This window comes from Balaenoptera borealis (genome assembly GCF_965194805.1).
Source record: "Balaenoptera borealis genome assembly, chromosome: 14".
In the NCBI taxonomy this organism is placed as follows: Eukaryota; Metazoa; Chordata; class Mammalia; order Artiodactyla; family Balaenopteridae; genus Balaenoptera; species Balaenoptera borealis.
This window is the reverse complement of record NC_138875.1, coordinates 53068904-53081011: the sequence shown is the minus strand read 5'-3', so window position 1 is coordinate 53081011 and position 12108 is coordinate 53068904. Positions and strand designations below refer to the sequence as shown.

The following is a 12108-nucleotide window of genomic DNA, read 5'->3' as shown; positions in this document are numbered from 1 at the left end:
GCTTTTTTTTTTGACAGTGTGCTCTTTTTTTTTAATTAATTAATTAATTTATTTATTTATTTTTGACTGTGTTGGGTCTTCGTTTCTGTGCGAGGGCTTTCTCTAGTTGCGGCAAGCGGGGGCCACTCTTCATCGCGGTGCGCGGGCCTCTCACTATCGTGGCCTCTCTTGTTGCGGAGCACAGGCTCCAGACGCGCAGGCTCAGTAGTTGTGGCTCACGGGCCCAGTTGCTCCGCGGCATGTGGGATCTTCCCAGACCAGGGCTCGAACCCGTGTCCCCTGCATTGGCAGGCAGACTCTCAACCACTGCGCCACCAGGGAAGCCCGAATTACGCTTTTTAACCGCTCTCTGCAGTGTGTTTTTGTTGTTGTGTTGTTTTGCTTTCATTCCACCCACTCCCAGTCCAGTACCTAATGAGCTACCCAAATCATTCTTAGAAAAATTGATCTTATTTTTGGAAACTGAGTTTGTTAAACAAAGAGTCAGAGAAAACAAATGTATGTGCATATGTAAATAAAACCAGCACTTTATTGAATAATCATTTCACCTACATTGATAGGCATATAAAATGACCAGGTATCCAAATCTGCCTGAGAATTTGTTAATTATTTAAAGTAACCAAACACAAAACAAAGGGCCCCAAGCAATACCCCAGCCAATGCTGGGGCCAAGATAGCCTATATGCCGTGCTCCTGCTAACGTTCTGGATAGCCATGGCACATGCTTATGCAGTCATGCTACAAAGCGACACCGATAAATGAGCACAGTCTGTTAGTGGCTTAGAGCCTGTCAGCCAGGCAGACAGGAGTTCTCAGGCCAGGGTCCTAGGAAGCCTGGGACTACCCACCACCTCAGCCCTGCCTGCAGACTAGACTCACCGGGGAGTTTTAGGACAAACACAGGCCCCTGGACTCCAGCCCAGGCCAAATGAATCAGAATCTTTGTGGGATGGCATCCAGGGATCGGTACTTTTTCAAAGCTTCCCAGAGGCTTTTACTGTGCAGCCAGGGCTGAGAACCAACTGCTTGAAGAGAATAAGGAAACAGGGTGAGACCTGAGCCAAGAGAGGAGGAGGCTGCACTGACAAGAATGACAAAACCTACCTAGAGTCACTTGGGAAGAGGGAAGTCTAGTTCTACGGGGATTCCCTGCAGCGCACAGAGAAGTATTGCTAAACATCTCATGGCATAAAGGAACACCTGGCACAGTTGAAGCCTTCGATGAATGGTAGCTAGCTATTACATCATTGTTATTCCTAAAATTATCATTGTTATTCCTAAAAAATATACTGTTCCTAAAATTCTTTATATACTTGAACATTCTTTTTATTTAAAAATTGTTTAAATATAGAGAATTGTACAATCTTTTGCATACCCACCACTTACAGCAGTTGATATTACTGAACTGGACTTATCAGTGTTAGAAGAAAATTCTATATGATTCAATGAATTCGTATCCACATCTGGCTGACAGCCTTCCTGGGTTGTTCTGATGGGTAGAGGGAGGAGGGAGAGGTTATCTGGGGGAGCATTCAGGAAAGGGCAGACTTGGGTGGGACACAGTGGTGTTTAGTAGGAAGATACTGAGTGTGGGAAAGGCAGTGCCTGAAGGTGAAAGTCTGACAACTGAACTGTGCCCTGGCTTGTCATGCGCTATACGCTCCTCCTCCCTCAGACCATTTCGGTCCTTAATCCCTTGTGAATGCCCCCTTCAGAAAACAGGGCCCAGGAGGGGAAAGAGCCCTACATCCCTCCTACCCCGTTAGCTTCCAAGGTGGAAAAGCTCAGTAGGAAACAAGAGCAGATTTCTCAAGATCTGAGTCCTTAAGTAACTACCCAAGGCATTGGAGATTGAGGCAAGATCCCTCTCTTTGAAAACCCTCTTTATCTCTACCCTCTTTTCGGCCTGACTTGACTTAAAGCCAGAGCTGAAATGTAAAGACATTGGACAGTCTAAGTTCATGCCCTAAGACCACTAATCAGCTTTATGACGTCAAGCCTATCACCCCACTTCTCCAGTGGTGTCCTCATCGACTAAATGAGGTTTTTAGGATTAGAGGATCCTTGAAGCAGAGCTACTTAAAGTGCCAGTCCGGGGTGAGATAAGGGGCTGGCGTCAGAATGTAAATCAGCACGCTGCTTCTCTCACCAAGAGAGTATTTCTGTGAGAAAATAATCAGCTCACCTCGGCAGCGTGCTCAGAGCTGGAGGTGGCTTACGTTCTCTCGCAGCCCCTCATACTGTCAGGGATTGTGTCAGATAGTTTGAGAAGTAGAAGTTGGCTGACAAACCGCATTTGGAGCAGCACCGCTTTAAAGTATTTTCTGGCTTCTGCTCCACTGTTGCCCCCCGACCCCTCACCAGCTCTAACTTGAACGGGAAAGTACCTGACGGATGCTTTCCTTTTTCACAGCTTTATGAGACATGATTCACATAGCATACAATTCAGCCATTTAAGATATACAATTCAGTGTGTGTGTGTGTGTTTTAGTATATTCAGAGTTGTACAACTATCACAATTTTAGAACATTTTCATCACCCCCAAAAGAAACCCTCCACCATTAGCAGTCACCCCACCTCCCTCCGCCCGAGGCAACCACTAGTCTTTCTTTCCATCTCTATAGATTTGCCTATTCAGAATATTTCGTACAAATGAAATCACACAATATGTGAGCTTTTGTCTGGCTTCTTTCACTTAGCATAATCTTCTCAAGGTTCATCCATATTGTAGCATGTGTCAGTACTTTATTCCATTTAAAATGCTGAAAAATATTCCATGGCATGGCTGTACTGCATTTTATTTATCCATTTGTCCATTAATGAATATCCTGATTCCTTCCATCTTTTGGTTATTATGAATAATGATGCTACAAATATGTGTGTACAAGTTATTGTATGAACATATATTTTCATTTGTCGGGTATATACCTAGGAGTGGAATTGCTGCATCATACGGCAACTCAATTTTAAGTTTTTGAGAAACTGCCAGAGTATTTTAAAACCAAAGTGGCTAGGAGGGTTTTCTGGTTGGGTTTAGGGACACAGAAGTCTGCCTGACCTTATAAACAAAAGGAGAGGGACCCTTGTGTAGTGTTCAACAAACTCAGGTTTGGCTGAGTTCTTTGTAGATTATCATTCCTAAACTAAGCTGGAAACATTACAGTTCACAAAGTAATCACTAATATTAGGGAGTTCGTGGATAACTTGGATTCCTGGATTCCTGTTCTTGAAAGCCAATCTGCAGAGAGCAAGAAAAGGCACCATTGGGACTTCCCTGGTGGTTCAGTGGTTAAGACTTTGCACACCCAATGCAGGGGGACTGGGTTCGATCCCTGGTCAGGAAACTAGATCCCACATGCATGCTGCAACTAAGAGTTCGCATGCCGCAACTAAGGAGACGGTGAGCCACAACTAGGGAGCCCGCGTGCCACAACTAAGGAGCCCGCCTGCTGCAACTAAGACCCAGTGCAACCAAATAAACTAATATTAAAAAAAAAAAAAAAAAGCACCGTCTACTTCGAGGGCTCCAAGAACCCTGCAGGGGTATCTGAGGATCAGTCTACTGAGACTAGGACTCTCTGTCTTCTACAGCTCAGAGCCCCAGGAAGGGCAACATGCAGGCTTCTCATTTCCTAGTGAGCAAGGCTTCTGGCTTTCTCTCAATCCTGCAATGACTAATAGGAAATGAAGACAATGTGGTGGTGGAAATTTTCTACTTTCTTATTCTGCTCTGCAGGAGCCATAGTAATCCTTATAAATTCTAAGTATATCACCAACATATTTCAGCAAATCTTTTACTTTTGCATTTCTTCCACTCCTAGGAGAACTGCTTACCCTAAATTCCATTTCACCTTTACTAGCTCTTTTGGGTTAATTTCAGTTAGAATTGGTTCCTTCCTGTTTGATCTTTGCTGATTCATCTTTTGTTCTTTTTTATGCCTACCTTAAGGTCTTACTTACTCTGGGTCTGCGCTACATTAAATCCTTTCTGGAACAAGGTGAGGTATAAATACTCATAGAGTTCCTCTAGTCTGAAACAGTAACTGTTTATAGCTCCAAGGCAGAAAGAAGAAGGACTATCAAGGGATCTAAATATCAAACCTAGCTCTAATAATCAATATTAGCATCTCATTTTTGTGATCCATTAGGTTACAAGAAGTATATATTAAATTATAATTCATTTACTCCCTTTAATTTCTTTTCAAAAACAGTTATTCTAAAAGGATATAATTATAATTATGTTTTAGTCATTTGCTATCCTTATTTTTTCTTAAGTTAGATGGCATTAGCCTTTATGATACAGATATTTGCTGGAGGTACCAGTTCATCAGAATTCAACCCGATGCACTGTATAAGACACCAGAGATCAAGCTACTCTTATCCTCTCACTTAGAACTCAGTGAATTCTTTAAAAGTTAAAAAAAAAAAAATTTATCTAATTACCATCCCTTTGTAAAGTCTCCCAAAGTGTTCTTGGAAATTTTTTAAAAATCTGTGCAAGTTTATGGGTAAAAGTTACTGGGTTGCTGCATTCTTTCAAAGTAAATTTCCAATTAACTTTAAATGCTCAGGGTAGAAAGTTTTTCAAGCTTCCTCCTCCTCTTTTTCTCTCCTCCTTCCTATTTGTTGTGTTATAAGAGTCTATCCTTTGCTCTACCAATGGTTCCTAAGCGATCTCACCCACTCCTGACCTCCTGGTTCCACTGCGTACCAATAATCCATTCCTTTCTCCAGCCTGTATGTGTCTTCTGAGGTCCAGTCTAGTACATCAACTGTTTATGAAAAACTTCCACCTGGATGACCTAAAAGCACCCTCAATATCTAAAACTGAATTTGTTATTTTGATGACACCAAAAGCTTGTAAATTCTCCTAAATTTCCTATTTCAGCAAATATTACCTTTCACCATATTAGCCTTTTAGAAGTCAGCAAAACTAGACATGCCAACCTTGACTCCCGTCTCTTCACTTCCCACCATACTATTCTTTCTGCCCCATGAATACCCCTCATTTTTGTTCTCTCCCCTTCCTCCCCTCTACCTCTGCGTTCACACTCTGGATAGGTCTTTAATAACTGCCTTCTAACAGATTTCCCAGCCTCCAGCCTCCTTCCCCTCCATCACTTTTCTGCCATGGTTCTCCTTCTAAAACATGACCATGACCAAGTTATTTTATATGTCAATTATACCTCAATAAAACCAAACTTAAAAAAAAAAAGTCAATGGTTCAATACTAGGTTCCTTGGAATTCTACACATGACTCTTCAAAATCTGGCCCTACCCTTCTGGGAGAATTCCTATCACTTCCTGAGTAATGAGAGGGAGCACAGTATAATGGTCAAGAACATAAGCACATAGTCAGCCTACCTGGGTCTGAATCCTGGCTCTGAATTTCTCAGTGAGAACAAGTTCTTAACCTATTTGTGCCTCATTTTCTTCATCTGGAAAATGGGGATGATGGTGGCTACACTTACCTAAATCATGGGGTTGTTTCTATTACTGAACATCGAGTACAAAAAGACATAATGATATATTCTACGGACTCAATAAACATTAGATAAAATGATCATCATTTTTATCCCTCCACAAATAAGTACTTGCTACTACGCTCTTTAATACCTTGCTTTTCATGCTGAGAAATCTCCCCTATCCCCTCTGCTGGTTCAATACCATAGCCTTCAAGATCCAACCCAAATCCACCTCCACTGCGATATTCTGCCACCTCCCCTGGGGCAGTTAGTTACTCCTTCCCCCTATGCTCTGTAGCCTTAATAAACCTTCCTGTGGTCACACTGTATTGTGTATATTTTTATGTATCTGACCATCTCCTGCAACTTAAGTTAAAGCTCCTAAATAAGGGTTAGGGTTGTGTGTAATAATGTGTGCACTCCTCACTCTATTGCCTTGTACAGTGCCTGATTTAGTAGGTATACAACACAGCTTTGCTAAATGAACAGATCCTTATCTCTCACTTTATGGAACCGAATGGATTTTACTTTGCAGCACATTATTTTCTTGAGAGCCTCAGACCATGTCTTCCCCATCTTTGTGTCCTGGAAGCACCTAGAAGGACACACAGCAGACAAGAGCTGCTCAAAAACAATTTGCTTAGTCCAGAGCCAGAGTGACAAGTTCAAATCTTTCCCTTTAGAATACCTACCACCTGTCTACAAGATTCCTAAAGGGCCAGACTAAGTAAGGAAATGTGAACCTTCACCTTCACGAGGCACTTGAGTGAGACCGTAAACACTTTATAACTTTAGCTTTTGAAATCATGTTGATCTTGATCCCCTCCAGGACTTAACTTACTATAAAGGAAAGTGCAAGAGCTCTTTTTTTTTTTTTTTTCCCGAATTCTCATAATGTACCGACACAGTGACATGATTGTAAATTTTTATTTCCATCATGACTTAATTATTTATAGTCTTAATATCATTCTCTATCAATGACCCAGAAAAAAAGTTTCTTTCTATTCTGATAGAATTGCCTTTGACCTGTTGAAGTGGTGAGGGACTAACAGTTGAAAAGCTTCAAGAAAATTTCAGTAAGTGTAATATTTCTCATTCCAACTCACAGGTTAACATCAGACAGAGTGATGATTTTCCAAGAGATGGAAGAACTTCTATCCTAGCAAAAACTTTAGGGGTTAGAGGGGGAAAAAAGCTGATTTAAAATAATATTTCCTCCATGTAAACTGTGGCAGGCAAATAGGCATATAACATGCAGTCAGTCCATTTCATGACGACAGTAAATTTCTTAATTAAAAATGTATTATTGTACTGGTTAATTTTTTTTGTACCAGTTAATTTTTAAAGAAAATATGTTTTGCATTAAAAATGATGTAGATAAATATTTATTGATGCTAAAATATGGTAAGTATAAAAGTTAAGTTATAAAATAAAGCCTTAATTTAAAAAATAGAAATATATTACATTTTAAAATTTAAATATGAGATCTGGATGAACATAGACTAAGGGGGTTCCCCTGGTCGTATAATTATGGGTTTCCTTTTTTTTTCTTATCCATATTTTTCCACAATGAACTTGTATTGTTTACATAATAAGCTATCTTAAATAAAAATGAATATGTTTTTGTTATAAAACTGGAAATGATTCTTTTAAAAATTAAGCCGTTGTGATTAATTTAAATTTACTTACCAAGAGATTCTCCCCTGCCACTCCTCTGTTGTTAAAAACCACACATCTAAAAACCAGGAAAGTAATTTTTGTTATTTTTACACATGATTCTTACAATATAATATAAAAATCATCTTATTGGCACCGTTTTAGAGCACTGAAAGGTTCTTAGAAATCTGTTCCAAAGAAATGAGGATGCTTGATAATTTCATTAAATGCACTAAAATACATTTCTAGTTCTCTAAATTCAGCATGTGGGTTCAAACCAGAAAACTGTGTATCAAAGTGATGTTAAATTTTCCTACCAAAAGCAGAATTTTTACAACTACTTCCTATGTATATGTGTAGGCCTCCAATAAGTATTATTAAAACAAGTCTGAATACAAGTCAAACTTAAATGTTTTTGCCTCAAATTAAAAAAATACGTCCTCTACCTATTCTATTTGCAACATTAATAAGCATCTATTCCTATCCTGAGAAACAGCTCTTGTTCCCTCAAGGCTCGGCAAACACAGACACTGGAATTTTACCTGTGGTGAAAACATCACTACAGGTAGAGCTGCAAGGAGCATGGCATCTGGGTTGGAAGGCTGGGCCCCCACTATGCTACTGCTTAGTGTTCAGCTGACCTAGGGGAGGAAAGACTAGCTGTGTGTCCTATAATCCTGTTTGCCTCTCCTAGGTCAATGGTCATATGTAAAGGGCTTTAGAGCAGTGCTGGCTCACAGTAAGTACACAACGACAGTTAGCTAATTAGTAGCAGTGGTAGTTGCAGCACAATGCTAACCTTTACACAGTCATTCTCCACTGACAAAACTTTCTGTCAACCATAATCCTGGATATGTATTTTTGCCATCCTCAAACAAAATCCTGACTTGTGTCTGCATGGGTTCTCTTTGATTTAGTGAATCTATATTCATGTCAATTAAAATTCATTTTGTTTTGTCTATCTACTTAGCTAATCAATCAAGACCATTTAAGGTTCTAATTTAACCCCTCCCCTTTTTGTATTTAAAGCATTTATTATCTTTATTTTCATGATGTATTTAACACAGAAGAAATAAATACAAAAAGCCTATAATTAAGAATATATGTGACAGGGCTTCCATGGTGGCGCAGTGGTTAAGAATCCACCTGCCAATTCAGAGGACACGGGTTCGAGCCCTGGTCCGGGAAGATCCTGTATGCCGTGGAGCAACTAAGCCCGTGAGCCACAACTACTGAAGCCCGCATGCCACAACTACTGAACCCCGCACACCTAGAGCCCGTGCTCCACAACAAGAGAAGCCACCGCAATGAAAAGCCCTCGCACCGCAATGAAGAGTAGCCCCCGCTCACCGCAACTAGAGAAAGCCTGCACACAGCAACAAAGACCCAACGCAGCCAAAAAAAAAAAAAAAATTTAATTAACTAATTAACTAAATCTATTAAAAAAAAGAAGAAAAATGTTCTAATATCTCAGAAATCTAATTTGAGAAAAGGCTAGAAATATTACATTTTATTGACTAGTCAGAGAAAGATTTTAAATATACTATAAAAACATGCAGAAAAGTTAGGTAGGGTCAGTTAGTCTTTAATCTTTTCTTGCTAAAAAGAATGGCAAGACAGACAGCCACTTGTATTTACTTGCATAAGCACATAAGTAACACAGGAATCGGGGCTAAAGTTAGTTGTGACCTTGAACCTCGAAGCTTCCCATCATTTAGAAAAGAACCACTTTCAAAGTGCAAACACTACATAAGGATAAAAATGGCTTCTGGGGCAAGATACCATCATGTGACTGCTCCTGAGAGAAGGGAACAGAATTAGTGAGGGGAAAGAAAACGTTGATCTGCAAACTCAGGAAAAAGCAGCCTATACATCTGGGATTTTCTTCCAAATTACAGACTGGGATGTTTGTAACTTTCCTTTAGGCAACCTTGAAAAGTGGATCACAGCTCTGCTATCTCTTGCTAGAGGAGAAACTGTTCTGACGTCTCCATAGGTCTTTGTTTCTGACAATGTCATCACTGTATATACCTCTAGCCTTGGGGATGAGGCAGAGAAATAAGGGAGGATGAAGCAGAGAGCAGCTATGGAGGGAGGCAGAATGACGGCTGCCCTTTGGTCCCTTTCTCCCACTCCAGTTGGTGACAAGCAATTAGCTGCTTTCGTTTAACCCCTTTTCTGCCCTGACCATCATCAGGGGACACTTGACACTTCAGTAAAACGAAAAGAGCAGGCTGTGAAACACCTACTCTTCCTAAGACATTTGATAAGCCCCTCTTAACTTTATAACAGCTCTCTCCAAATAAGTTTTACAGTTTCTCCCAATTTTAAAGGGTATGTCTAGGAGGGAAATTGTTCTGCAAAATTTATTTTTCCTACATACTTTTACTATTTAAATTTTCCTCTCAAAACAGGGAAAATATAAATAAAGAGAAGAAATACTAAATAAAAATCTGATATTGAGAACTTTCTATGACAACAGAACACGTTAATTAGGAAAGCAGATGATTTTCACTTAATGAAAATGAGGATTTCTCAACAGCCCAGGATTTCTCAACCTTGGGCACTACGGACATTTTGGATCAAATACTTCTTTGTAGTAGGGCTGTTGAGAACCACTTGGCTGAGAACCACTGTTACAGTGAAATGGGACAGATAGCCTTGAGTCTGCTCAAGCCCAGTGATCTACCAGAATAAAGGGATTTTATCATACAACTTTAAATATTTTCCAGTTCTAAGATTCCACAAGTCTTTGAGTCTATGAATAGAAATAATAATCAGCAAAGGATGGAGTGAGAGGAATATTCAGAGATCATTATGCTGATTTCAGATAATAATAACAGATAATATTTATTAGTGTTTACTACGTGCCAGATTATCTTCTAGGCATTTTACATGAATATTAATATCGGAATGACTCATTCATTCAAAAATTTATTAAACAGACTAGTTACTGAATTAAAGATTGAGTTAGTGCTTGTAGGAGGAAAACAAAATAAAAATATAAGGTTCCTGGCCTCAAGAAGAGTATAATCTAATTAGGTTGAAAAGAAATGCATTATACTTTCAGATGAGTGACCACAATAAAAGTGATATCACAAGGTAGTATGTGATTCAACGTCCAGCGAGTGGTATAGATAATAAAGCCTTATGAGGTTAGGATGGGCAAAATTCATTAGGAAAGGATTCATGAAAAAGGCAGATAGATCTTATGCTGAGACTCAGAAAATGGTAAAGATTTCAGCAGAAGGAAAATGTGAGATATAATATGGGCTGAAGGGAGCAATGTGAGCAAAGATATAAGGTAGGAATGTATAAAAGTTTCTGAGGGATGAGAAAATAGATCATTTTAGCTGAAACATGACTACATAGTAGGATAACGATAGAAAATAAAGATGGAAAAATAGGTTAGCATCAAAATAGGCACAGGGTTCAGAATGCCAGGTTAAGAAAAGACGACAAGGAAGTTCTGCTTCCAGAAATGTCATGGTAGCTCCTACTGGGCCAACCCTTCCATAGAATAAAAAATAAGTGCTTGATAAATTATAAAGGTGATGGAGAACAACCAAAGCAGGCAGAAACTAAACAGGAGTTGACACTTGGAAGAAAAAAATGCCATTGGGTGAGTTTCTTTTCACAGCTTTTTGGCTGAGGGGAGGCACCAGCTGGTATTAGTAATGGATAAAGGTCAGATAGAAATGTTCAATCTCATGGGCTTGAAAACCAGAAAACAGAGTTTGATGCAACTACAAAAGTTAGAGAAAGGGGGAAATCTCAGAAAAGAGAGATACAGAGGCAGAGTCCTAAGTTCCGGATTTAAAAAATGGTCACAAAATCTGGCTGAGCATTCTGTGATGTAGACTCTAAGCAGTCCAATTAAGGATAAAAAACTGAACAGAGATTTCAGCTGCTGTCTACTACAGAGGGGACAGAGTTTGAATTTGAGTTTACCCAAATTATCTGCCTGATAAACAAAAATCAGTCATTAGAAAATATATAGAAACTCTTTTTAAAAAATATAACAGAATTCAGAGTCTCTACAATGGATCATTCAAACTGTCCAGAACAGTTTGAAAATTACTAGACCATGAAGAAACAGAAAAACATGACCCATACTCAAGAGATAAGATAATCAATGTAACTGATCCTGAGACAGTCCAGGTGTTAGAATTAATAGGTGAGGATTTAAAGCAGCTATTATAACTATACTCAAGGACACAGAAGAAAATAAGCTTGTAATGAATTTTTTTTTAAAAAAAGGAAATAGCAGCAGAGGAATAAAACCTATCAAAAATGGAAAATCTAGATTAAAAAAATACAATATCTGAAATAAAAAGTTCACTGGATTTGCAAATTGCAGTTCCAATCTCAAGATGAGGGAGAAAAAAAGATTGAAAAAAATGAGTAGAACTTCATTGATTTTGGGTACATTATCAAAAGATCTAACATACATGTAATTTTGGTCCCAGAAAGAGAGGAGAGACTAGGGCAGAAAAAATATGTGAAGAAATAATGGCCAAAATTTTTGCAAGTTTGATAAAAAGACACAACTAATCGACTCAAAAAGAGAGAGAAAAGTGAAAGGGGAATGAGGGAATCAAAAATCAGAAAACAAATACTAAAATGATAAACTTTATATCTACCATATCAATAATGACATTAAATGTGATTGAACTAAAAACTCTAATTAAAAGGCAGAAATTGTCAGACTGGATAAAACCTTCAGGACCCAACTATATGCTGTCTACAAGCAATACACTTTAAATATAAACACAGATATTTTGAAAGATAACATATAAAAAAAGATATATCACATAAACGGTAAGCATAAGAAGGCTGGAGTGGCTACAGTAACATCAGATTGATATCACAACCAGAGATAAAGAAGGACATTTCATAATGACATAAGAGTTCATTCATAGGAAGATTAACAATCATAAATGTATATGTGAGTAATAACAGAGTTTCCAAATACACAAAGCAAAAA

General features: G+C 38.7%; 1 protein-coding gene across 1 annotated transcript in view; it reads right to left on the bottom strand.

Annotated features, from left to right (window-relative positions):
* ABHD3 (abhydrolase domain containing 3, phospholipase) overlaps positions 1-12108 on the bottom strand; it is a 62961-nt gene that overhangs the window by 31751 nt on the left and 19102 nt on the right. The window contains exon 5 of the mRNA XM_082353600.1: positions 7155-7200. Coding sequence (XP_082209726.1) covers positions 7155-7200 — 46 coding nt within the window. The remainder of the gene's footprint in view (positions 1-7154; positions 7201-12108) is intronic.